The sequence below is a fragment of the Phlebotomus papatasi genome, chromosome 1 (assembly GCF_024763615.1).
Source record: "Phlebotomus papatasi isolate M1 chromosome 1, Ppap_2.1, whole genome shotgun sequence".
In the NCBI taxonomy this organism is placed as follows: Eukaryota; Metazoa; Arthropoda; class Insecta; order Diptera; family Psychodidae; genus Phlebotomus; species Phlebotomus papatasi.
The window spans coordinates 81394527-81414629 of NC_077222.1; the positions used below are offsets into that span (position 1 = coordinate 81394527).

At 35.8% G+C, this 20103-nt stretch overlaps 1 protein-coding gene across 1 annotated transcript in view; it reads right to left on the reverse strand.

Annotated features, from left to right (window-relative positions):
- Positions 1-920: 920 nt before the first annotated feature.
- LOC129810345 (B-cell lymphoma/leukemia 11A) overlaps positions 921-20103 on the reverse strand; it is a 64098-nt gene continuing 44915 nt past the window's right edge. Inside the window, exon 5 of the mRNA XM_055860757.1 lies at positions 921-8789. Coding sequence (XP_055716732.1) covers positions 6520-8789 — 2270 coding nt within the window. The 3' untranslated portion in view covers positions 921-6519. The remainder of the gene's footprint in view (positions 8790-20103) is intronic.

Consider the following 20103-nt stretch of genomic DNA (forward strand, 5'->3'; position numbering starts at 1 on the left):
TGTCACTTTTCACCACACAAAAACTTCCACAAAACGCCGTGAGTTAACTTGCAACTGGTGTAAACAAAACCTCACTTTTCTTGCAGAATTAGAGAATGAGGCCCATTATCTTCTAAAAAATTAATGCGAAACCATATGTCTCACAACAGACGGTGCCAAAATTCCAGAGAAATTACCTATTCAAATCCAATTGACCTTTCCAATTGGAATTTGTGTTTCATGTTTCATGTTTCATTGTTGTTTCATGTGAAATAATTTCTCATAATTTCACATTGAAACAAGTTCAATAAGAAATCTTATAAGATTTGTCCCTTTTTTGTAATAGATATAATTTGTTTATGTTTTTAATTCTTGAAGAATATTTCATAAAATTCCGTACTCATTCTATAGGCTTTTGCAATTCTCTTTATTCTTGTTATATGAATATATGAATTCAATGCCGTAATTGGATTAAAATATTTCTCCAGAACATAAGTAGAATTTTAATTTTATTTATCTGAAGTTTTCAATCTCTTTAAAATTTACTTAATTTTTCTTAACTGTAGAATTACCTTAATCGCTTTGCATCCAATTGGATCCTTCCCAAAGCGAGTTATCGTTTGGAGATACAGACGATGTTTGAAAGTTCCTTCCACTTTGCTCACAACCAACTTTGAACGACAAACTTTTCATTCTGTGGCTCCCACTGGCCTTATCGGAAATATTTATCCCATTTAATAGTTTATTTAATGTAGAATTTAATACTTAACTTTTCTTCCGGTGCCTTTTCCTGGGGAATTTTCTTCAAATTCGTCCTCGCGCAGTGAATGTAAATGATTCGTTCTATCCATTTGCCTACTTTTTGGCGAATTACAGTATTTGAAAAAGAGAATGGATTCAAAACCGAAATCGTTGGGACAATAAAAATGAAAAGAACTAAGTATTTTTCAATTTTTTCTCTGTATATTTTTTAAAATGAAACAATCTCCTTTTTTTTCATGTTTTGCATTTCAAATGATTTTTTTTCTTATACGTTTCACCGTTTACATTTATACATTTTTTGCGTTGATTTATTTTTTTTCTTTTGCTTCATCATGAATCTTCGTATCTGAAAACATTCAATAAGTTACATTTAATAGATTTCATCTTGCTCTATTTTTTTTCACTGTGTTTTTTTTTTCTTCTCTTCATCTTCACATTATTCACCTTAAATACGTCCTTATTAAAGATAGTAATTCAATTTGGATCTATTTATAATATATATTTTATATATAAATAATTTAAAAGTGGATCTTAAATATACTTTTCTATTAAGGTCTAAGTTTTCTTGTTTATGTTGGTTTTCTTCTTCTCCATCTCTTTCAGTGTATTTTTTTTCTTAGTTTTCACATTTAAACAAAAAAATCTGATGCTTATTTCAACATTGTTTCCTATGTAGATACGGTTCTTATTCGTGGGATTTACTGATACAACATCATTGAGTGTCAATTGGGGGATCCTGGGGTTAAAGAGAAAACATTTTTAATTGACGAATAAAAAGAAAATTGGGATTTTTTTTCGATAATTTGGACAGCAAAAAATATTTTCTCTTTATTTTTCGAAACAAAAATCAAGGATTTTTCTTTATAATCTATTTTATTTTTAAGTGATTTGTAATTCATTTCCATTTTCTTTTTTTTAAATTACTTCTCTATTTTTATTAATGTCAAATACCCTGTGTTCAAATGTAGTGTTTTTTATCTCTTTTTTTCTTAATCTCTTTTTTTTATCTATTTCTCTGATTTATTTTCTACTATTATTTATTCTGAGTTTCAATTCGTCGGACTATATAAATGACTTTTTTTTCTTTCACATATACTTGATTTTCTGTTTCTTTTTTTTATTAAGTTATTTTCTTTAAAGAAATGTGCTTATTTTTTGTCTTTCTTCTTTTGTGAATGTAGAACAATTTTTTTTATTTAAAATAAATAAATAAATTGAAGTCTTTAAATGACTTTCTCACAATTAAAAAATAAAATTTGAATTTGAGAAAGGTTTCTTTTTTTTGCATTTTTCTATCGTGTGTTAAATTCGTGAAATTATTTCTATATTGATGATGTTTACAGTTTATTTTATTTTATTTTTTTTGTAAAAGGACATTGAAACATTTTCGATAATTTTTTTGTTCATTATTTCATTATGAATTTTCTTTGGAAATTGTCGTCTATAATTGCATTGTGAACATTTACAAATGTTTTTATTAGGTTTTTTCTTTATTTTTTTTTAATTTTTGTATTATACTTTCATTGTTACAATTAATAGGAATATTTGTTTTTCATTTTTTTGGGGTGTTCTCATTCAAAAAAATCACCCTTTAATTTAATACTTTCTCTTTTCTCTTTTTTTCTCAGTGAAATACAATTAAGTGATTTTTTTCAAATATTGAAGTTTTTTTTGTACATTCATATTATTTATTTACTTTATTATTCTACCTCCATTTTTCTTCTTCTTTCTTACAGTAAAATTTAGTGATAATAATTCATTTATTTATAACATTATTTTCATTAATTACTTGTAGATTCTTCATAATTTATTCAAGTTTTATCATCAAAAAATGCGAGTTTTCAATTTAGTTTCAATTTTCTTTGTGTTTTTTTTTCTTTTAAAGGTATTTTAAATTTAAATGCGACTAAAATTTCTAATTTATGATTTTCACCAATATTTCCATTACCACATGGTGGATTTGTAGTTGTTTTTTTTTTGGTTGTTAATTTTCATCTACTAATGCTCGAAGATTTTTTGTTTTTTGTTGTTTCTTCTTGGATATGGTCCATTGTCGTATTAAAAATTCACTTTGTAGTTTTTTTTTTAATTAACCTCAAAAAACTTTTATTGCAAAAATAAAATAAATTTCGAAAGAAAATTCAATTTAAAATAAATGAAGAAATAAATGAGAAAATGTAAAAGATGCCCTTTTTAGTTAATAAAACACTTAAAAAAAAACAAAATAATTTCACAAACATAAGACACGATATTTTAGGCTACATTTAGAATTTCTATAAGAATGAGAAAGACAAGGAATGTTCATTTTCTTCCTCGTCAATTTATAATGGTTTTAAATACCCAAAGATTAATTTAACGATTCTCGGAGAAATTCTTATTTTTCGTCGGAGCTTTTCTATTTATATTTCCTTTTTTTAATGCGGAAAATTATCACTTGCAAAAGTTCCGATGAAAATTCTCAAGGTATTTCTCCATTTTAAAAATACAAATAACAAATTTTGTCACAGAAATATTCTTTTAAATTACACAGAAAAAATAATTTCGTGGAATTGTTTGCAAATGTTTGTGAATATCTAGTGGGGACTTACAAAATACTTGTAAATCGTATAACCCACTAAAAGGTTTGTAAAAGTTAATACTCTTTCACAAAAGACTGCTAGCAATATGATCACTTGATAAGTATTTATTCGTACATTTTTGTCTGGCAAAACTTTACGAACAATTGACAAAATTTTACGAACAATCCTTTATTCTGAACAAAATGTCTTGTTAAACGGAAAAATGAATCTTGCTCAAATTTTGTCAAAAGAATATTGTTTACTAGTTTGACAAAATTTTAGCTTATATTTTATATGGAAAAACATCCTTTTGACAAACTTTTGACGAAAGCAAGTTGGTTTCCGATCTGACAAAGTTTTCCATATTCTGTATCGAAGAACATTTGCACAACAACTGGGGAAAGTATCCATACTTTCCCCAGTTGTTTACGAACATTTGTAATGTAAAGGAACAAAAACTGCTCGTCAAGTGATCATTAACAAAAAATATTTGTGAAAGCATACGAACTTTTACGAACTTTTTAGTAAGTTATACGATTTACGAGCATTTTGTAAGTCCCCACTAGGAATTCACAAACATTTACAAATAATTTTACGGAATATTTTTTTTGTGTGTAGGGTAAATTGATATAATTTGGAACTATTTTCTGAAGCTTAAATTTGAACATAAGATTAAGAACATAATAAATTTGATGTTTTTTTCGAGAACATACATAAATTTACTCCTTTACTCTTCTAGAATATTAGTGTTCAGTGCAAATTGTTTAAATACAGCTTAAAAGTTCTGAAAATGCAGAACATTACGATTTGGAACGAATTGGAATAATTTGGAACATGGAGAATTTTGCAATTTTGAACCAAGTAAATTGAACGCTGGAAATAGGGCAGTGGAATGGCATAATCTGTGATGTCTGGCTATCGATATCCATTGCCTCAATATCAGTTTCCGGCGGTTCAGGAGGACGTGTATCAATCTTCAGTTTGACACAAAACCACCTCAAAATACCCAAAAAATATAATTTTTGCATCTGTCCGGTATCACTTAACCTCACTTTTTGTCCGGATCTTTTTTTCCTTAGCTCGAGTGTTTGACAGCTGTCACCTGAATATCAGAGAGCTCTGTGTTTCTCAAGGAAAAAAATCCATGTCCCAATTTGTAATTGCGAAATGTTCCAAATTTGTACCACATTCCAAATTGTATCAATTTACCCTAATTGTTTTTTTGTAAAGAAAAAAAATCTGGCAATGTTCACCTCCAAACAATATTATTTTTATTTTTTAAATGTTTTTTTCTCAGTAGGAGGGAAAAGTTTAACAAGGAATTCTAATTCATCAGTCTTGAATTCGGGGGAAAAGCATTTAATTTTATTTTTTTTTGTAAAATGAAACTAGAGAATATTTACAAAACTATTGGGATTCTAGTGGAACGTCCAAAAAAATAGGGAGGTTATTTTTCTCTCTCAATTTTTTTGTTATTTTTAGGAAATAATCTTCCCATGTTGCACACTCACTTGCAGAAGAATTGGAACACGTGGTGTAATATTTGGTGTACTCTAATTTTTAGTATACTTTACGGGGTTATGTTTTTTTTCAATCCGATCGATCGTCTCAGTTTTTTCTTCTTGTCTCCTGGCAGTTGAGTGTGCGTTGACCTTAAAGAAACTCATAATTAAATAAGGTGATAAAAATAATAAAACAGACAAAAAAAACTTAGAAGAAAAATATCCTAAGGGCCTTGACAGACTTGACAGATTAGCCGAGAGACGGCTTAACGTAATTATATTAGAAATAATGGTTAACCCTTTAAGGACGATTGGAACACCGGTGTCCCATAAGGAAAATAATTCTTCCTGACTACCTAAAGTTATTTTTTCCTTATGTCTGTACATAATTGTAAAGTAGAAGGTTGAAGGAATCTACAGTATTTTTTGCAAGTCTCTAGCTATTTGCTATGTAGTAAATATTTAAACAGAAAAATGGCGAATTTTTAAATTCTCAAGTTCATAATTGATTTTATTTATTTTTATACTTCCAATTTTATTTAGGCAAAACCCTTTTGGCAATAAAAACCACAATACTCATACGTAATATTTTTCATTAAAGCGAAAAATATTATTCATTGGTATTGTGAGAAAAATTACGTAAATTTTTGGGTTATTTTTGTCCCTATCGTTCGTAGAAGCACAAAATATACCAAGTCAGACTCGGTGTGGTTTATATCACAAGAATTGTAAGGTTATGTGAAATTGTGTGGTGCAAGGAGTTTCACAAAATGACCATAATCAAATATTTTCTGGCTAAAAGGATGCTGAGAGCAAGAAGAAGGCAGAGAAAGTTCAGAAAAAGGATGATGTAAGTTTTGTTTTTTTTTTTTGATTTTGTCTATAAAAATAAGAATAACTGTGAAACACTTTTTTTGGAAGAAAAACTTTGGTCTCTTCACTAGATCAGTTCTTCTTTTCACTCATTTTCACTTTTTCCCCTTACTGTTTTCACAGAATCACGAATTTTCTTCGATTTTCGCTTTATTTTTTCAGAGGGGAGCACAAGAACACCTTTGGCGCTGAGAAAATAGGGAGGTTAGATAGTACTTTGACAGCACAAAAAGCCAATCAATTGCAAATAAAAATCCCTTCAAATGCTTTTCTGGGTTTTGTGACAATTTGGGACAATGTCAATTCAAGTCAATTCGATACGAGAGGTCGTATTGGATTTTGCGATGTATCTCGCTAAGATTTGGGATAATCGTCAATCTAAGACGGCGGTGTAAATGGCCTCATTAATTATGTTTCTCAGTATAATTTTTATTGTTGATTTTCAGTTCGTAAGAAGTGTCTCGTCGTTAAAGGGTTAAACTATATTTCCATCATTTTCCACTAAGTCGTCTCTCGGCTTAAGTCGTAAGTGTGTCTAGGGCATAAGATCCTTTCACTGGATTTTCTCTTTCTCCAATTTCTCTCTCTCTCTCTTTCTTTTTCACTCTGTCTGCATTTTTTCTCCTTTGAACATTTTTTTTTAAACTTAAGAAACAAACAAAATAATAGGGATCGCATCAGCTTTGGTGTGATTGTTGGGTTGTATTTGGGAGCCACAGTGGCGGCATCCGGCGGTAGTGTGGGCCCGGCGGTGAGGTGGAGCGTGACTAGAAGATGCGCGACATGAGCCGAGCCGGTGGCAGTTGGTATGCGGCAGCGGCGGCAGCCCAGGACGGCGGAAAGAGTCATGCCGCCTCGGTTTTGGGCATCGACATACTACCCTCATCATCGGCAGCAATCATGGGCATGGCGGCAGGCATGGGTCCCCCCAAATGACCACCCGGTGGTGCCGCAAGACTTGCCGCCTGCTGCTTACCCTGGTTCACCACGCACTTACGCATGTGCTTCTCCAGTGTCGACGGCACACTAAACGGCATATCACAGAATCGACAGCGGTACACATCCTTGCCCATGCGTCCGTGTGTCTTCATGTGGCGCGTCAATTTTGAACTCTGGGCACACGCATATGAACACAATTCGCACTTATAGGGCTTTTCACCCGTGTGACTGCGCCTGTGGACCGTAAGATTGCTACAATTCTTAAATACCTTCCCGCAGTATTCACAGGTGTCATTGCGCTTCTGTTCCTTCTTCATCAACGGATTCTGAAGGAGACCAGCAGCTGAACCCGGTACTCCTGCCACACCCTTTGACTTTAGATCCTCAAACAGAGAATTTCCCCTGTGCGCAAGACCCGGTAGTCCCCACCAGGCACCATCTGGCCCAGCAGCACCTTCCAACTTGATTCTCTTACTGGCCTCAAAGGGATTCTCAAAGGGATTGAAAAGAGGTACCTGAGATTGCTGCTGTGACTGCTGCTGAAGCATATTCTTGGTGAACTCTTCACGCAGTCTCAGTGCCGCAACTGGCAGTCCATTGAGTTTGTCCTGCAGTCCTGGAATGGCTCCCGCACTGTTATTGTTGTCACGATCTTTACTGGTGAGGTGTAGCTTGAGGGCATTTCCCGATTCCTGCAGGGCTTGCTTGTACGCCTCCGAGTACTGTGCAATATTTGACAGACCAAATTTATCCATAAGTTCCCCCACAAGACTCGATGCTGCACTCCCTTGGCTCATGAGCTTTTGTGTTTCGAGCACAAGCTTGGAATTGGGCACACTTAGATCTTCCGCTTCATCCTCAAACTCCTCCCCATCATCAAGATCCTCTTCATCTTCCTCATCTTTGAGCAGCTCATCTTCCTCATCGAGTTCATCATTGCTTTCTTCCTCCCCATCTAATGTCTCTACACTCCCGGCATTGCTTTTTTGGTCATCCGGCGTACGGTGAACTCTCATGTGACGCTTCAACTTCCCGGCCTGCAGACAGGTAAAGTCACAATTCGTGCACTTGAGTTCTTTATCTCCGGTATGGGTGCGTCGATGCACAATGAGATTGCTCTGGAAACGGAACTTTTTACCACAAAAGTCACACGCATGTACCCCAATGTCGGGAGCTGAGGAATGCGTCGGTGGTGTTGATGCTGAACGTGGCGTCGATACGCCGGCATGTCCATTGTCGCCACCTGAAACTTTAGTCTCTGGCGGCGTGAGACTGTGTGGCCGGGAATTGGTGTTTGTGAGCGGCGTGGGTGGCAATTGCGATGGGGAAGGACTCGCGAAGGGTGGCGATTGCTTGCGCGGACTCGGCGAGCTCGAGTTAGCCGCACCTCCACCAGCTCCCGGACTCGTAGTTCCGGCAAGCTGTCGCAATCGCTGCGAGTAAAAATCCATTTGGGGCTCATGGGCGCTCATACCAGCACTTCCTGGGGTCGCCACTGAGCTCGATGGTACGACACTGCGTGCCCCAGAGCTAGGTGGTCGTGTATCGGCTGCCGGTGCTGCCGATGGTGATGGAAAAGTGGCGGCACTGTGTGGCGTTGCGAGGGAATTGGCAGCGGCTACAGCCGCCGCGGCGAGGTTGATGCCATGATGGCGAAATTGCTCAGACACCAGCTGTTCCATGCGAAAGTGATGATCGTGGTGGGGCCGTGAGAAGAGTGGTGCCACAGGTGGCACCACGGGTCCCTGAGACAGGGGCGGCAGTGGCATTCTCAGCAGCCCAAAAGGGTTACCGTGCATATCGGGCGGCGGCAGGAGTGGATGATGTCGCATACCCGGCGGCGGGAGACTCGAACCAACTTGGGTGCTGACGGTGGGTGGTGGAACTGTAGCCGATTGACTTGGCTGTGTGCTGCTGCCCGATGAACTGGCCGAGGAGCACGTAGAGCTACCACTGAGATCCTTAACACCTTTCGTCGTGCCCACACCCAGCAAATTCAGCGGATTGAGGGACGACGAAGAGGATGATGATGCTGGTGAAGATGCAGACATGAGCAGAGATGACGGGGAGGATTCGACGTAAATCTTCACGCCATGTGAATGTTGGACGTGTTGCACGAGTCGCCAGGCTGAATGCAGTCGCGTTTTGCAAGTTGAACACACATAATTGCTGGGCTCTGGAAAAGACACAAGAAAACCCATCAAAATTGTCATTTTGTTGTGAATCTTTCACAACACATCTTCATTCCATTTCATATTTTTCCACCCTTTCTCTTTCCTATTTGCCTTACTTCATTTTCCCATTCCTATTTGTCCACTCATCATTCTATATTTCCTCTTCCCTCTTTACCATCCCCACTCTTTCCACAATTTCCCACTTTTCCCTCTTGAGTATTTAAGCTAGGTTAACAGTATAGAGTATAGAATAAGGAGGCAATCGAATGCAAAAGTCAAGCTATCCGGCTCAAATAATATTATTTAAATTAAAAACACCGGATTATGTTTTATAAACCGTGTCCTGGATTTAAATGACAAGTTTTCGACATGAAGTTAGTCACAATAGGAATTGAGTTTTGTTTTGATTTTTTTTCACGCTTCAAGAGAATTTCGTCAGCTTTTCATTTCTGAAAAAAATATTGAAAAGGTTGTGCTTTGGCTGAGAAAAGTGATAAAAATGGAGAACCTGTGCAAATTGATCGTGGACACGTACCTAAAGAATCCAAAAGCGAGCTATTCTAAAATCGGAAGGATCACCGGAAAGTGTCCATCCACGGTGCGAAGGGTTATATTACGCTTTAAGGAACTCAAGACTGTTGTTCGAAAGCCAGGATGTGGCAGAAAACCTGGAGCTGTAGACAAGAGGATGGAGAAGAGAGTGTTGGCGCTTTTCCAGAAACAACCTTGTCTTTCAGTCAGAGATGTGGGCAAAAAGCTGGGTATCTCCAAGAGCTTTGTGCTCAAAGAGAATAACGGATTGATTACGTACAAAGCTCAAGCTGCTCCCCATCGCACGGAAAAGCAGAGGCAAAGTGCCAAAACGAGGTCGAGAAATCTGAGTGATCGAGTTTTGAAAGGCTTTCAAGGATGCATTTTGATGGACGACGAAACTGTGGTAAAAGGTGAATTTACTCAGTTGCCCGGCCAACTTTTACACTCGAAGACTCGTACGGGTGTAGCCAGCAAGTACAGGTTCAAAGAGCGACAAGTTCCCGAAGAAATCTGTCAATCTGCTTTTGTGGACGTCACAACGAAGAATTTTTGTGACAGGGACGATGAACGCGGATATCTACATTAAAGAGTGCCTCCAAAAACGACTTTTGCCACTGTATCAAAGCCACGACATCCCTCCTCTATTTCGGCCTGATTTGGCATCATGTCATTACGCGAAAGCCACCCTGGAATGGTTTGCCAACAACAATGTCAAATATGTAGATAAGAAAGTCAACCCGTCCTGCACTCTAGAAGTCCGCCCCATTGAGAAATACTGGGGAATTTTGAAAGGAGACTTGAAGAAGAAGGCTAATCCAGCCAAAGATTTGCAGGACTTCGCACGAAGGTGGAAGAAAGTCGTCAGAGATCGTGGGGACGACCTTGTTCAGAGCCTTATGAGGGGAGTAAAGAAGATGGTTCGAGATTTCGCGGAGAAACCGCTTGAATAAAAAACCATAAAGTCGATTTGAATCACAATGATGATGATGAATACTTACCCTTTCAAGAAATATTAATAGTATTTTTATATGTATTATAGTTTTTTAATGAGAGTCATTAATCTTCTTCTCTTTTAAATTCGGGACACGCTTTAATTATTAAATTATGAAACAAAATCAAAATTAAAAATCAAAGTTAAAGTGAAAGATTCACAAAAATTTTACTCCAAAAATGTATCTCTTTTTGATTACTTTTAGATTTAAATAAAAGCTTTCTCAAACAAACAAAAAGCTTTAAGCCGGGTCTTAACAATATAACTTTCGTGTATTATCTTCTTGGTACTCCCATTCCATCTTCCATATTGTCCCTCCTCTTTGGAGCCACTCAGCTCTGTCCAATACGATCTTTTGTCTCTGCACGCAAAGCCCGTGAAAGAGGTTGATTTGACTATTTCTGGCCACAGAGAGAGAAATTCATGGGAGACCGTTTTTTTCCCACCAAAACCCCAAAAAAAGTCTCATGGTGATTTATGAATGGTGTTAAAACCACAGTCCGTCCAACAGATGAAAAATCTCACGGAATTGAAATTAACAATTCCTACTTTTGGATGGGGCAAGAGAAAGCCCAAGACTGTCTGCTCAATTAGGTTAAAATGTGTGAAAATATATGATAGAGAAGATGGCAAAATGTGCACCATATTCCCTGTCCATTGATTTGGAGTGCTTAGGGGAAGGTGGAGCAGTTCGTCTCTGAATTGTAAACTAGATTTTGAGATTGTTTTTTCAAAAGATGATGAACAGAAATAAAAACCAGTCATAAGCCCAGATCAGCTTGGTAGCTGATATTCTTTACAGGAAACTTCGAAGTGCTTGCAACTCGGAATGCGTGAAAATCTGATTTTGAGTTGAATTTTAGCGGTAGGGGAGACTGGAGCAAAAAGTCACAAATCGAAAAATTCAATATCTTCCAAGGTAAAAAAGATAGCGGCTCAATTTTTTTCTATAGATAGCCACCATAGACCTTCTTCAATGTCGTAAGTTTCTTAGAATTCGAACAAGGAATTTAGAAAATAAAAAATATCGAAATTTTTAGCCCTATTTTTTTTAAAAATATTTTTCTTGCAGAAGATAACAATTATTACCTACTTATTTTCAAAAATTGATGTACTGCTGAATATTTTCTAAATAATTTGAATTTTTTTGAATACGAATCCACTATCTATTTTAGAATTTCACAAAGGTTTTTTTCTCCAGAAATCCTTTTATTAAAAATTGCCACTTGGGGTAAAAAGTAACAAAAAGCGAAGCAATTTCTGATGTCTCACGGCGAAAAGAAATGTCATTATCATGTCTGGCCGCTTGTTGTTTGCATTGGTCAAACGATTTGCAGTCTTTTGTGTTTTTTTCTAAAATAGCTTGAAAAGCGCTTTTCTCGTTTTCTTACTTTTCTCGCAGAGAAACGGTGTTTTACAAAGCTGTAGATGAATAAATTTTCTATGAAAATATGTTCTCTAGGTAGTTTTTCAAATTTACGGAAGTCTATAATGCAGAGGTGTGCAAGAAACCGTTGAAACCGAATTAACGTCAAAATAAGTTTGTTATAGTAGCGTTTTGACCATTGACGTACATGTTTCATTTGACGTTAATTCGGTTTCAACGGTTTCTTGCACACCTCTGCTATAATGAAGCGAATTAAAATATGATAATACCCAATGTCTGGTACTATTTGCCCCAGCATTTTTGAGAGTCACAAAATTACCTTTTGGAAATTGGCTCGATAAACGTATTTCCTTACAAAATAGAGGAAAATTACTTTCACAAAGTTGTAGAGCAGTAAATTTCCTATAAAACTGCGCTAATTAGAAATTTTTGAAGCGCTCGAGTAGCTTGTAAAAAAATAAAATATCCGTTTTGTCACTTTTTGCCCCAGTCTCCCCTAATGACTCCGGCGCACCATTTAGATCAGGAAAATTTCATGAAATCGAAATTCGAATCCCTTTCTCACAATCTTTGCATATGTCTATCTCATTCCTTCGTACTCTTCTTCTTCTTTTAAACGTTACTCCAAATTCAATTTAGGTCAATCGAATTTGAAGTGCGAAAGACTGATACAGACATATGTAAAATGTGTGAGAAGGAAAGAGAAGTGAATTTTGATTTTATGAAATTTTATGAATCGTGTTGAGCCAATTTGATCCTTTTCGGTCTCCAAAAACATTTTTATGCCTTCTCGGCACATCTTTTAGCTCGGTATAATTTCATAAAATCAAAATTCAAAATTTTGAACATGGAACTTATCTTTACGGCGTTATCACACTTGCACATTAAAATTTTAATGTGATTCACATTAATTGTCGCTTGTGAGCGTCCAAATATGTTATTTGTGTCTTTGAGTCACGTAATATTTGGGGATTTTCTATTTATTGATAAAGAAGTGGACTTGGCCTGCAAAAATAAGTTTAAATTTACCTAAAGCATAAATATTTTTCACATTAAAAAATTAAAGAGGAAATCGCATTAATTTTTCGCATTAATGCTATAAATCAATTTATATCAAATTTTGTGGGTCAAGTCTACCTTTTTATCAACAAATAGATCAAATTTTGAATATAAAATGATTCAAACACACAAATTACACATTTGGACTCTCACCAGCAACAATTAATGTGAATCATATTAAAATTTTAATGTGCAAGTGTGATAACACCGTTAGTAATACAAAGGTTTTATCTTTTTCCTTTAAATAAGAGAAATATGGAAAAATTGAAACTGCCCTTTCGTTAAACTGCCCCACCCTTCACTATGTATTATTTTAAAGTATGATATGTTTGGGATTTCAGTCACATATTGGACACCCATTAACACCCTCGTATATTTGTCATTTTAGCGGTGTAAAATTTTCCAATATCTCCCTTGTTGTACATTTTTATTGGTTCTCCGGCTATGGCCAGAGGAGAGAAAATTTCCCTGGGAGATTCTCTGTCATCAAATGTATCCGAGGGGGTTGGTAATATACACTCTCCTTGTGGCTGCGATGGTAGTTTTCGACTTTAAATTTGCCCATGACGATGTGCACAGCTGGCCACATACGCATCCCCGAGATGGTAAAGCGAGAATATTGAGCTTGATATGGAGGCCCAGACCAAAAAGAAATTTGTCTTGTTTCTTCTACCACCCTCGGACGTGTGGGAGAGTGGGTGTAAAAAAAATATTGGAGTCACTATAGGATAAAATTGAAAGTCCGAATTCGTCTAGCACAATTCACTTTTTTTTCTGTCTTCCATAGTGTCTCACAGAAAGGAGTCTCTCCTCCAGGAAAAAAAAGAAGTATTTGGAGACGATGATGGAAGGAAACCATCTGCTACCAATGGTGAGGAAGAAAAACACTAGAAAAAAGTATGAGTGGTGGAAACCACATTAGGATGCTTTTCACTCCTTCCCAACCATGGGTTTTCATCTTTGGGCCCATGTCATTTGTATTCAACGCAAAAATCTTCACCACGCGGTCACACGCACCCTTCCCCCATTTTCCAGTTACCATGAAAATCTTTCCTTAAACGCCCCAACTCAATCCAGGAAAATTCTCCGTCCACACCAAAGGCGTAAATTGGGGGGGGATGGTGCTGTTTGGGATATATGACAAGCCACCCTTAAAAATATTGCACCATCTCGAAATTGGCGGAGCCACATACATCCCCAAATGTATCTACAGGACGATCATCTTGTACTAAAAGGTGTGGTATAAAATGAGGAAAGGGTGATTGAAATTGGAAGGAAAGAAGTATTTTGCATGATTTTAGATCTATCCTGATAGTAATAAAGGCTAAGTGGACTAACACAAAATCAACCACATTTTACCAAAATGAATCATTTTTTTTCTGGCGGGTACAAGAAAAAAATCTTCTGGAGAGTGTCGGGCCGTTTCAGACATGCATGACTTTCAAAAATACAAAATTTTGGGATAATATATTAATTGCATGGCAAATGGGCTGTATATTTGTCAGTACAAAAAATAAATTAGTTTGACTTAGCTAGAATATATTTTTTAACATTTCGCAAATTAGTATTTTATAAAGAAATTTGCAGCTGTCCAAACTGCCCCACTTTCCTCTACTCTCATTTTAGACAATAATTCCCAAAAAAAAATACAAAATCAATTAAGGGAACTAGGTATTTTTGAATACAAAATTAATATCGTAAAATGTTTTACTTCAATAATTTTAAAATTAAAGGAATTTAATTATAAATAATATTTTTCATAAAGAATTAAAAACTCGTTAGGGGAATGTTGGCATGGTTCGCACAGAGTGAACCTTCAAATAACGCAAATTTTCTCTTTGTTTTCAAAGAACTAGTAGTTCGTCATTTCTTAACCATAAGATAGATAATTGTTAAGCTCATGAGACGAGATGAGAAATGGTAAGACAGCTCTTTGCAAACAAAGACAAAATTCACATCGTTTGAAGGTTCACTCTGTGCGAACCATGCCTACATTCCCCTCCTATCTGTCTGGGCAGCAAAATGCCTCTTAAAACAAAATTTTAAAGGTTACCGCCAACCTCAAAAAAGTTTACAGCAAGAATTTTGGTTTTAAAAGCTTGCATAAGACTTTGGGCCCCTTATGAAAGTCATTCTTCTTCATATTTATTAAAGTCTTACGCGCTATAGAGGCTTCAAACCAAGGGCTTAAGGTATAACTGTTCTAATTTCTATTTTGTCGAAATTTTCGAGAAATAATTAGGATAATTAATTAATTTTCGCGCAATTTATATCTGAATTGCTGTCGTGAAAGGAATTTTGACTAATTCAGTTCTTTAACTACTTTCAGTTCTCCAAAGCTTGTGTCGTGGTTACGCGCGACTTGTTTCACATCGTGCAGATTTTGATAATATTTTCTTGGTTCCCTTACTTCATTTGAAATCTTATTGACAAATTATTTTCTCAGACAATTGCACAACATAAATAAATGGTATTTGTAATGGTTTAATAAAAAGAATTTAGATTTAATGACCTTAATCCTATAAGGACGAGAGTGTCAAAAATTGGGGATAAGAAACAATCATTTTTTCCTGACTTAGAAAAAAACACAATTTAAAATGTCCGTTAGAAAAATTTTATTTTTTAATCTCTGGTGACCCAATTGTCCTTAAAAGGGTAATAGGTTATATTTTTCTTTCCACAATTATCTCCTAATTTTCCATATAGAGAGTTAATTCTGAAACTCAGTATTTTTAGTTAAGAGTAATTAAATTGCTTGTTCTTTGGAAATGTGATACCTTCGAAAACTGAGCTAAACCTTTATAATGAAGACCATTTTAATTTAACTTAGAAAATTCTAAAATACGATATGGAGAAGAAAATGATGCTTATATACAAATTGGCTTTGAGTTTGAAAAGATTCTGTTTTTTCTACAATTTTATTTGTTATTAGGGGAAAGTGGGGCACCTTTGAAATTGGGATTTTTCACCAATTTTTAGATAAAATTGAGCCTTATCGTGATATAATTTAGCTACATAAACAAATTGAGAAGCTAAATTACATTATGATATTGCACAGTTCCACTTAAATATAGGAGAAAGATCCCAATTTCAAAGGTGCCCCATTCTTAAAAGTGCCCCATTCCCCCCTATTCGTAATCAAAAAAATGAAGTAGGGCTAATTGTGGCACCTTTGAATTGTGACACGCAAGGTCACATTCTATATCAAAATAGAAGAAAAAACCCTATTACAAAGATGCCCCAATTCAAAGGTACTTCACTTTCCCCTATAAAAATATTTTTGTTTAGTTTTTTTCACAGTTAAACTAACCTGCGAATTAATGAATATAATGAAATTTAACAGAAGATTAAAAGAATAATTTTGTACTAACTGTATGAACAAATATATACCTTTGCAGTCAAATTAGATATCGCAAATACTAAATTCTAAAATTACAGTAGAGCCCCGCTATAGGCCATCGCTCTATAGTCTACAATTTATCGACCGTTGATTTCAAAACACAGATTTTAAGTTAGGTTGTGTTTTTTAGTACGCGACATGCAATGTTGTCATAATTATTTTAATATTTTTGGCAAACTTAATTGAGTAGTTGTGATAATTGTGATCCATAATGAAGAGAGCGAGGACAAGTACCACAATCGCAAAGAAAGTGGAAGCCGTCGAGCAATTTCAATACTAAAAGTCGTTGATAATTTTAAAAAATGACATGGACTATAGTGCGACCCAAGTGTCAAATCTGGAACCAAATATGGCCTATATCGGGGCTCTACTGTAACTGAACCACCTCGCGAATTTTTTAGTAGAGTTGTTTGCTTGTTGTATGTTTTGCCTATACTGTGGACACAAGGGTACCCTCACAATATCGTCGCTTGGATCAGGAAATATATGTTTTTAACAAAAACTTTTAATAAAGATCATGAGGAAGTTACGACTATTGCTGATTCAAGCAACAATATACAGCTTCATTTCCCAATTTTGAACAATATTGGATACTTATAAGTTGAATGCGCCATTCATGAGATTTATTTGCATATTTTCCCAAAAATACTTACAACTTTCCTCCCAAAATACATTTTTCCCTTTTAAATTAAAATACAAGAAAAGCAATTCTAATATATCACCAAAGTGTGTCTCTCTAACGACAATTTCCCACGAATTAATTTAAATAATGTTTTCAATCCTTAAACTTGAAAGTTTATTTTGAAACTTTCCCTCTCAACTCCATTGATTTTTCTTCATCTTTCTCGCGCAAAGGAGAAATTCACTAAGACATTCTTTCGCGGAAAATTTACTTCCCATTCTGGCAAAACTTTCCCGACAATTTTCATTCATTTAGGAAATACGGAAAAAACTTCACTAAGAAGTGGATTCAATTACTGTTGCTGTTTTTTTTTTTTTACTTCTCAACCCCGCATCTCACCATGAATCTAAGTGGAAAAATATTCTTTAATGCTCTCTGCAAGTCGCGATAATCGCTACACATACTGCGAAAATCACTTATGAGGTAAAAAAAAGGCATCTCGGGGGACAAAATGTGCCTTCGTTTTGGAAGGTTAGTGAAATTGATTGGGGGGGAGGGAAAATTTTAGCATGAAAACCACCCAGAGAGATTGAATTTCATGTCCATTTCGTGGACTTCTTTGCACGTTATGGGAGGAAGTAGAAATATGCAAAATGAGATATGAAGGGTGGTGGGCTGTGAGGGATGTCTTGAAGGGAAGTTAGAGAAAAAAAACGTGAAAAGTCGTCACATGAATATTTTCTCCAAACAGAAAGTCCTCGTTGATGGTATGGCAGGGAGAGACACGGGGTTTATGAGATGTGGCCAGGGAAGAAGACATGAAGAACAATTCATTCCTTCGTCATAATATTAAATATTTGAGAAATATCAGTTTCTCTATGTCAATCACAGAGTGGCTTCAAATTGAACCAAGCGTACGAGATGGAAGATTTTCCAGGGAGGATTGGGTATAAAACAGGTTGGTCATGACACGATGACATATTGAATTTAACCGAGGGGGAGGAAATAAATAAATAAATTGTGTGATTATAACCAGATGAAGAAGAGGTTATTGAAGGGTTTTTGACAATATTCAAATAACATAATTTCTCTTCAATCGGTATCCTGAGGAATTTGTTATATTGAAGTAACTGTGTCTCCTTTCAACGCATTGGAGAATCCAAAAGGGCGGAGGAGAAGGAAGAGCGATGGGAAAAGGTTAATTATTATGCCAGACGCGTGACTGTCGCGTTTCCGTTTTCATCATCAAACCATTTAACAACCCCAAAAGGAAGAGTTAAGTTCCCTCCGTTAAACAATCACCACCGTTTTTTTTCTTCTCTTTAGACGATCTTAACTCCTTTTTACACCCAAGAAGCCAGTTTTGAGAAAGTGAATTATGCACCGGGCATCATCCTCATTTTAATTCTTGTCCCTTTTTTTTTGCTGACAACGTTTCCCAACACGCGCGCTAAGGTAACACAATATGTGAAGATTTTTGGACATGTTACACTCTTCTCGTGTCTTTTTTTTTGTGGGCATTCTCCTCTCGAAACAATTTTGGGCCTCACAGTGGCCTCTTCAACCCTTAACAAGATACCCCTTTGATAGAAGCTCAAGGGTTGAGAATCCTCTCTTAATTCCTGTCTTCTTTGTTATGCGTTATACAACTGGCCACGTGGGTAATCACCATTTGAGCATGAGTTAGAGAAGGGGATGACCATGTTTCAATAAATTTTCAACTAAAATTGTACTCGATTTTTTTTCACGATGTTTTACCCGGTTTTTAACCCCTTCTATACTTGGCACAAGACACCAATCATGATAGGGTTAATTTTCCCACATTGAAATTACTCGCCCGCAATTTGTCAATAACTCAATTAATCTGGGTTCTTCATATAGATTAAGTGAAATTCTGGACTTAAATTCCAAGCTTCATGGACAAGAAAAACTTCTTAAATACAGTAGACTCTCGCTAATTCGGCTCTTTTAAGATCGGGCTACTTTTTAATTCGGGCAACAGTTAAATTTTAAAAAAGTTTATCGACATTTTTTTAAGTTTTCTAATGTAGATAATATTCTGAAATTTGCAATGTTTCGTCTTATTTATGATGTGATTTTGCATTATAAAGTGGGTTTCATGAAATTTACCATAAATACGAGTATGTAAACTTAATATTAGTATGCGAAAGAACAAATGGATGGACAAAATATAGAGAATGCAAATGTAATTGTCTGAAATATTCAAATTAATATCTTTTATAGCGAAAAGAAAGAGCCCTTACAATGTCATCAAGTATGAGTAACTGCCCCAAATCCTCCCAATAAAGAAGGAGTTGCTATTATATCAAAAACCCCTTTGGAAGGAAGCCCCATATGAACCCCTCCCAACCCGGAAAAAGCAATAAAACCCGATTGGAGGCAAGAAAACAATTTTGACGGAAATTCAACCATAATTTCGTGAATTGGTCACAGATAGAGGATATCCGGGAATAAATGTCTGTATGACACTGTGGCTTGATTTTGGAGTGGATATGTTTGGGGTGGCTTTTATGTGATACTACTGACAACTGGCACTCTGATCCCCGGAAGGGTCGAAGCATAAGTAGCATGGACAATGTGCTTTATTGGGATAATAGCTCTATGGGCATTCATATGTTCCACACCACCCTCTCTGCCTCTGTCTCATCCCCTCATATAGCATCGAGATTTTGGGGTGGCTGGCAACAGGGTGATTGATGAGGAATTTTCACTGGGGGAATGGGGAAAAGAGTGAAAATCACCTCCTCTAGAGTCAACTCTGTGATTCAGGTCGAAAGTAAACTAAAGCCCCCTCCCACAAACATTTTCCCACACCACATAAGAAATTCCATATTTTGGCTTTTCATAGGGGGTGATATTTATTGTTGCCCGGAGGAATTATCGGTGGTTTTACATGCAATTTTCCTATATAGGGTAAAGGCTCATAATTTGGTCCAGTCTGCTTATAAGCATCGATGTTCCAAGTTTGAAGTGCGATATTGTCAATACTAATTGACTTTTTTGTTACTCTCTTTTCAGAAGGGTTGTTTAGAAACTTGGCAAGCTATTTATCATCTCATTTTTACTAAAATTAGTTTTAATACGTTTAAAAATGAATTGATATGTAGAGGTGAATTTGACTCAAATTTTGGACAACTTGGTTATTAATTTGGACAACTTGTCTGTAAATTTGGACAGCTAATCTGCCTCAACAGGATGCCCATTGTTCTTCGTTTCATGAGCCAATCTTAGCAAGTCCTCTTCCTGTTCATGTAAGGGAAACGTAGAATGTCACAAGAAGCCCGGAAACTTTCCATACAATT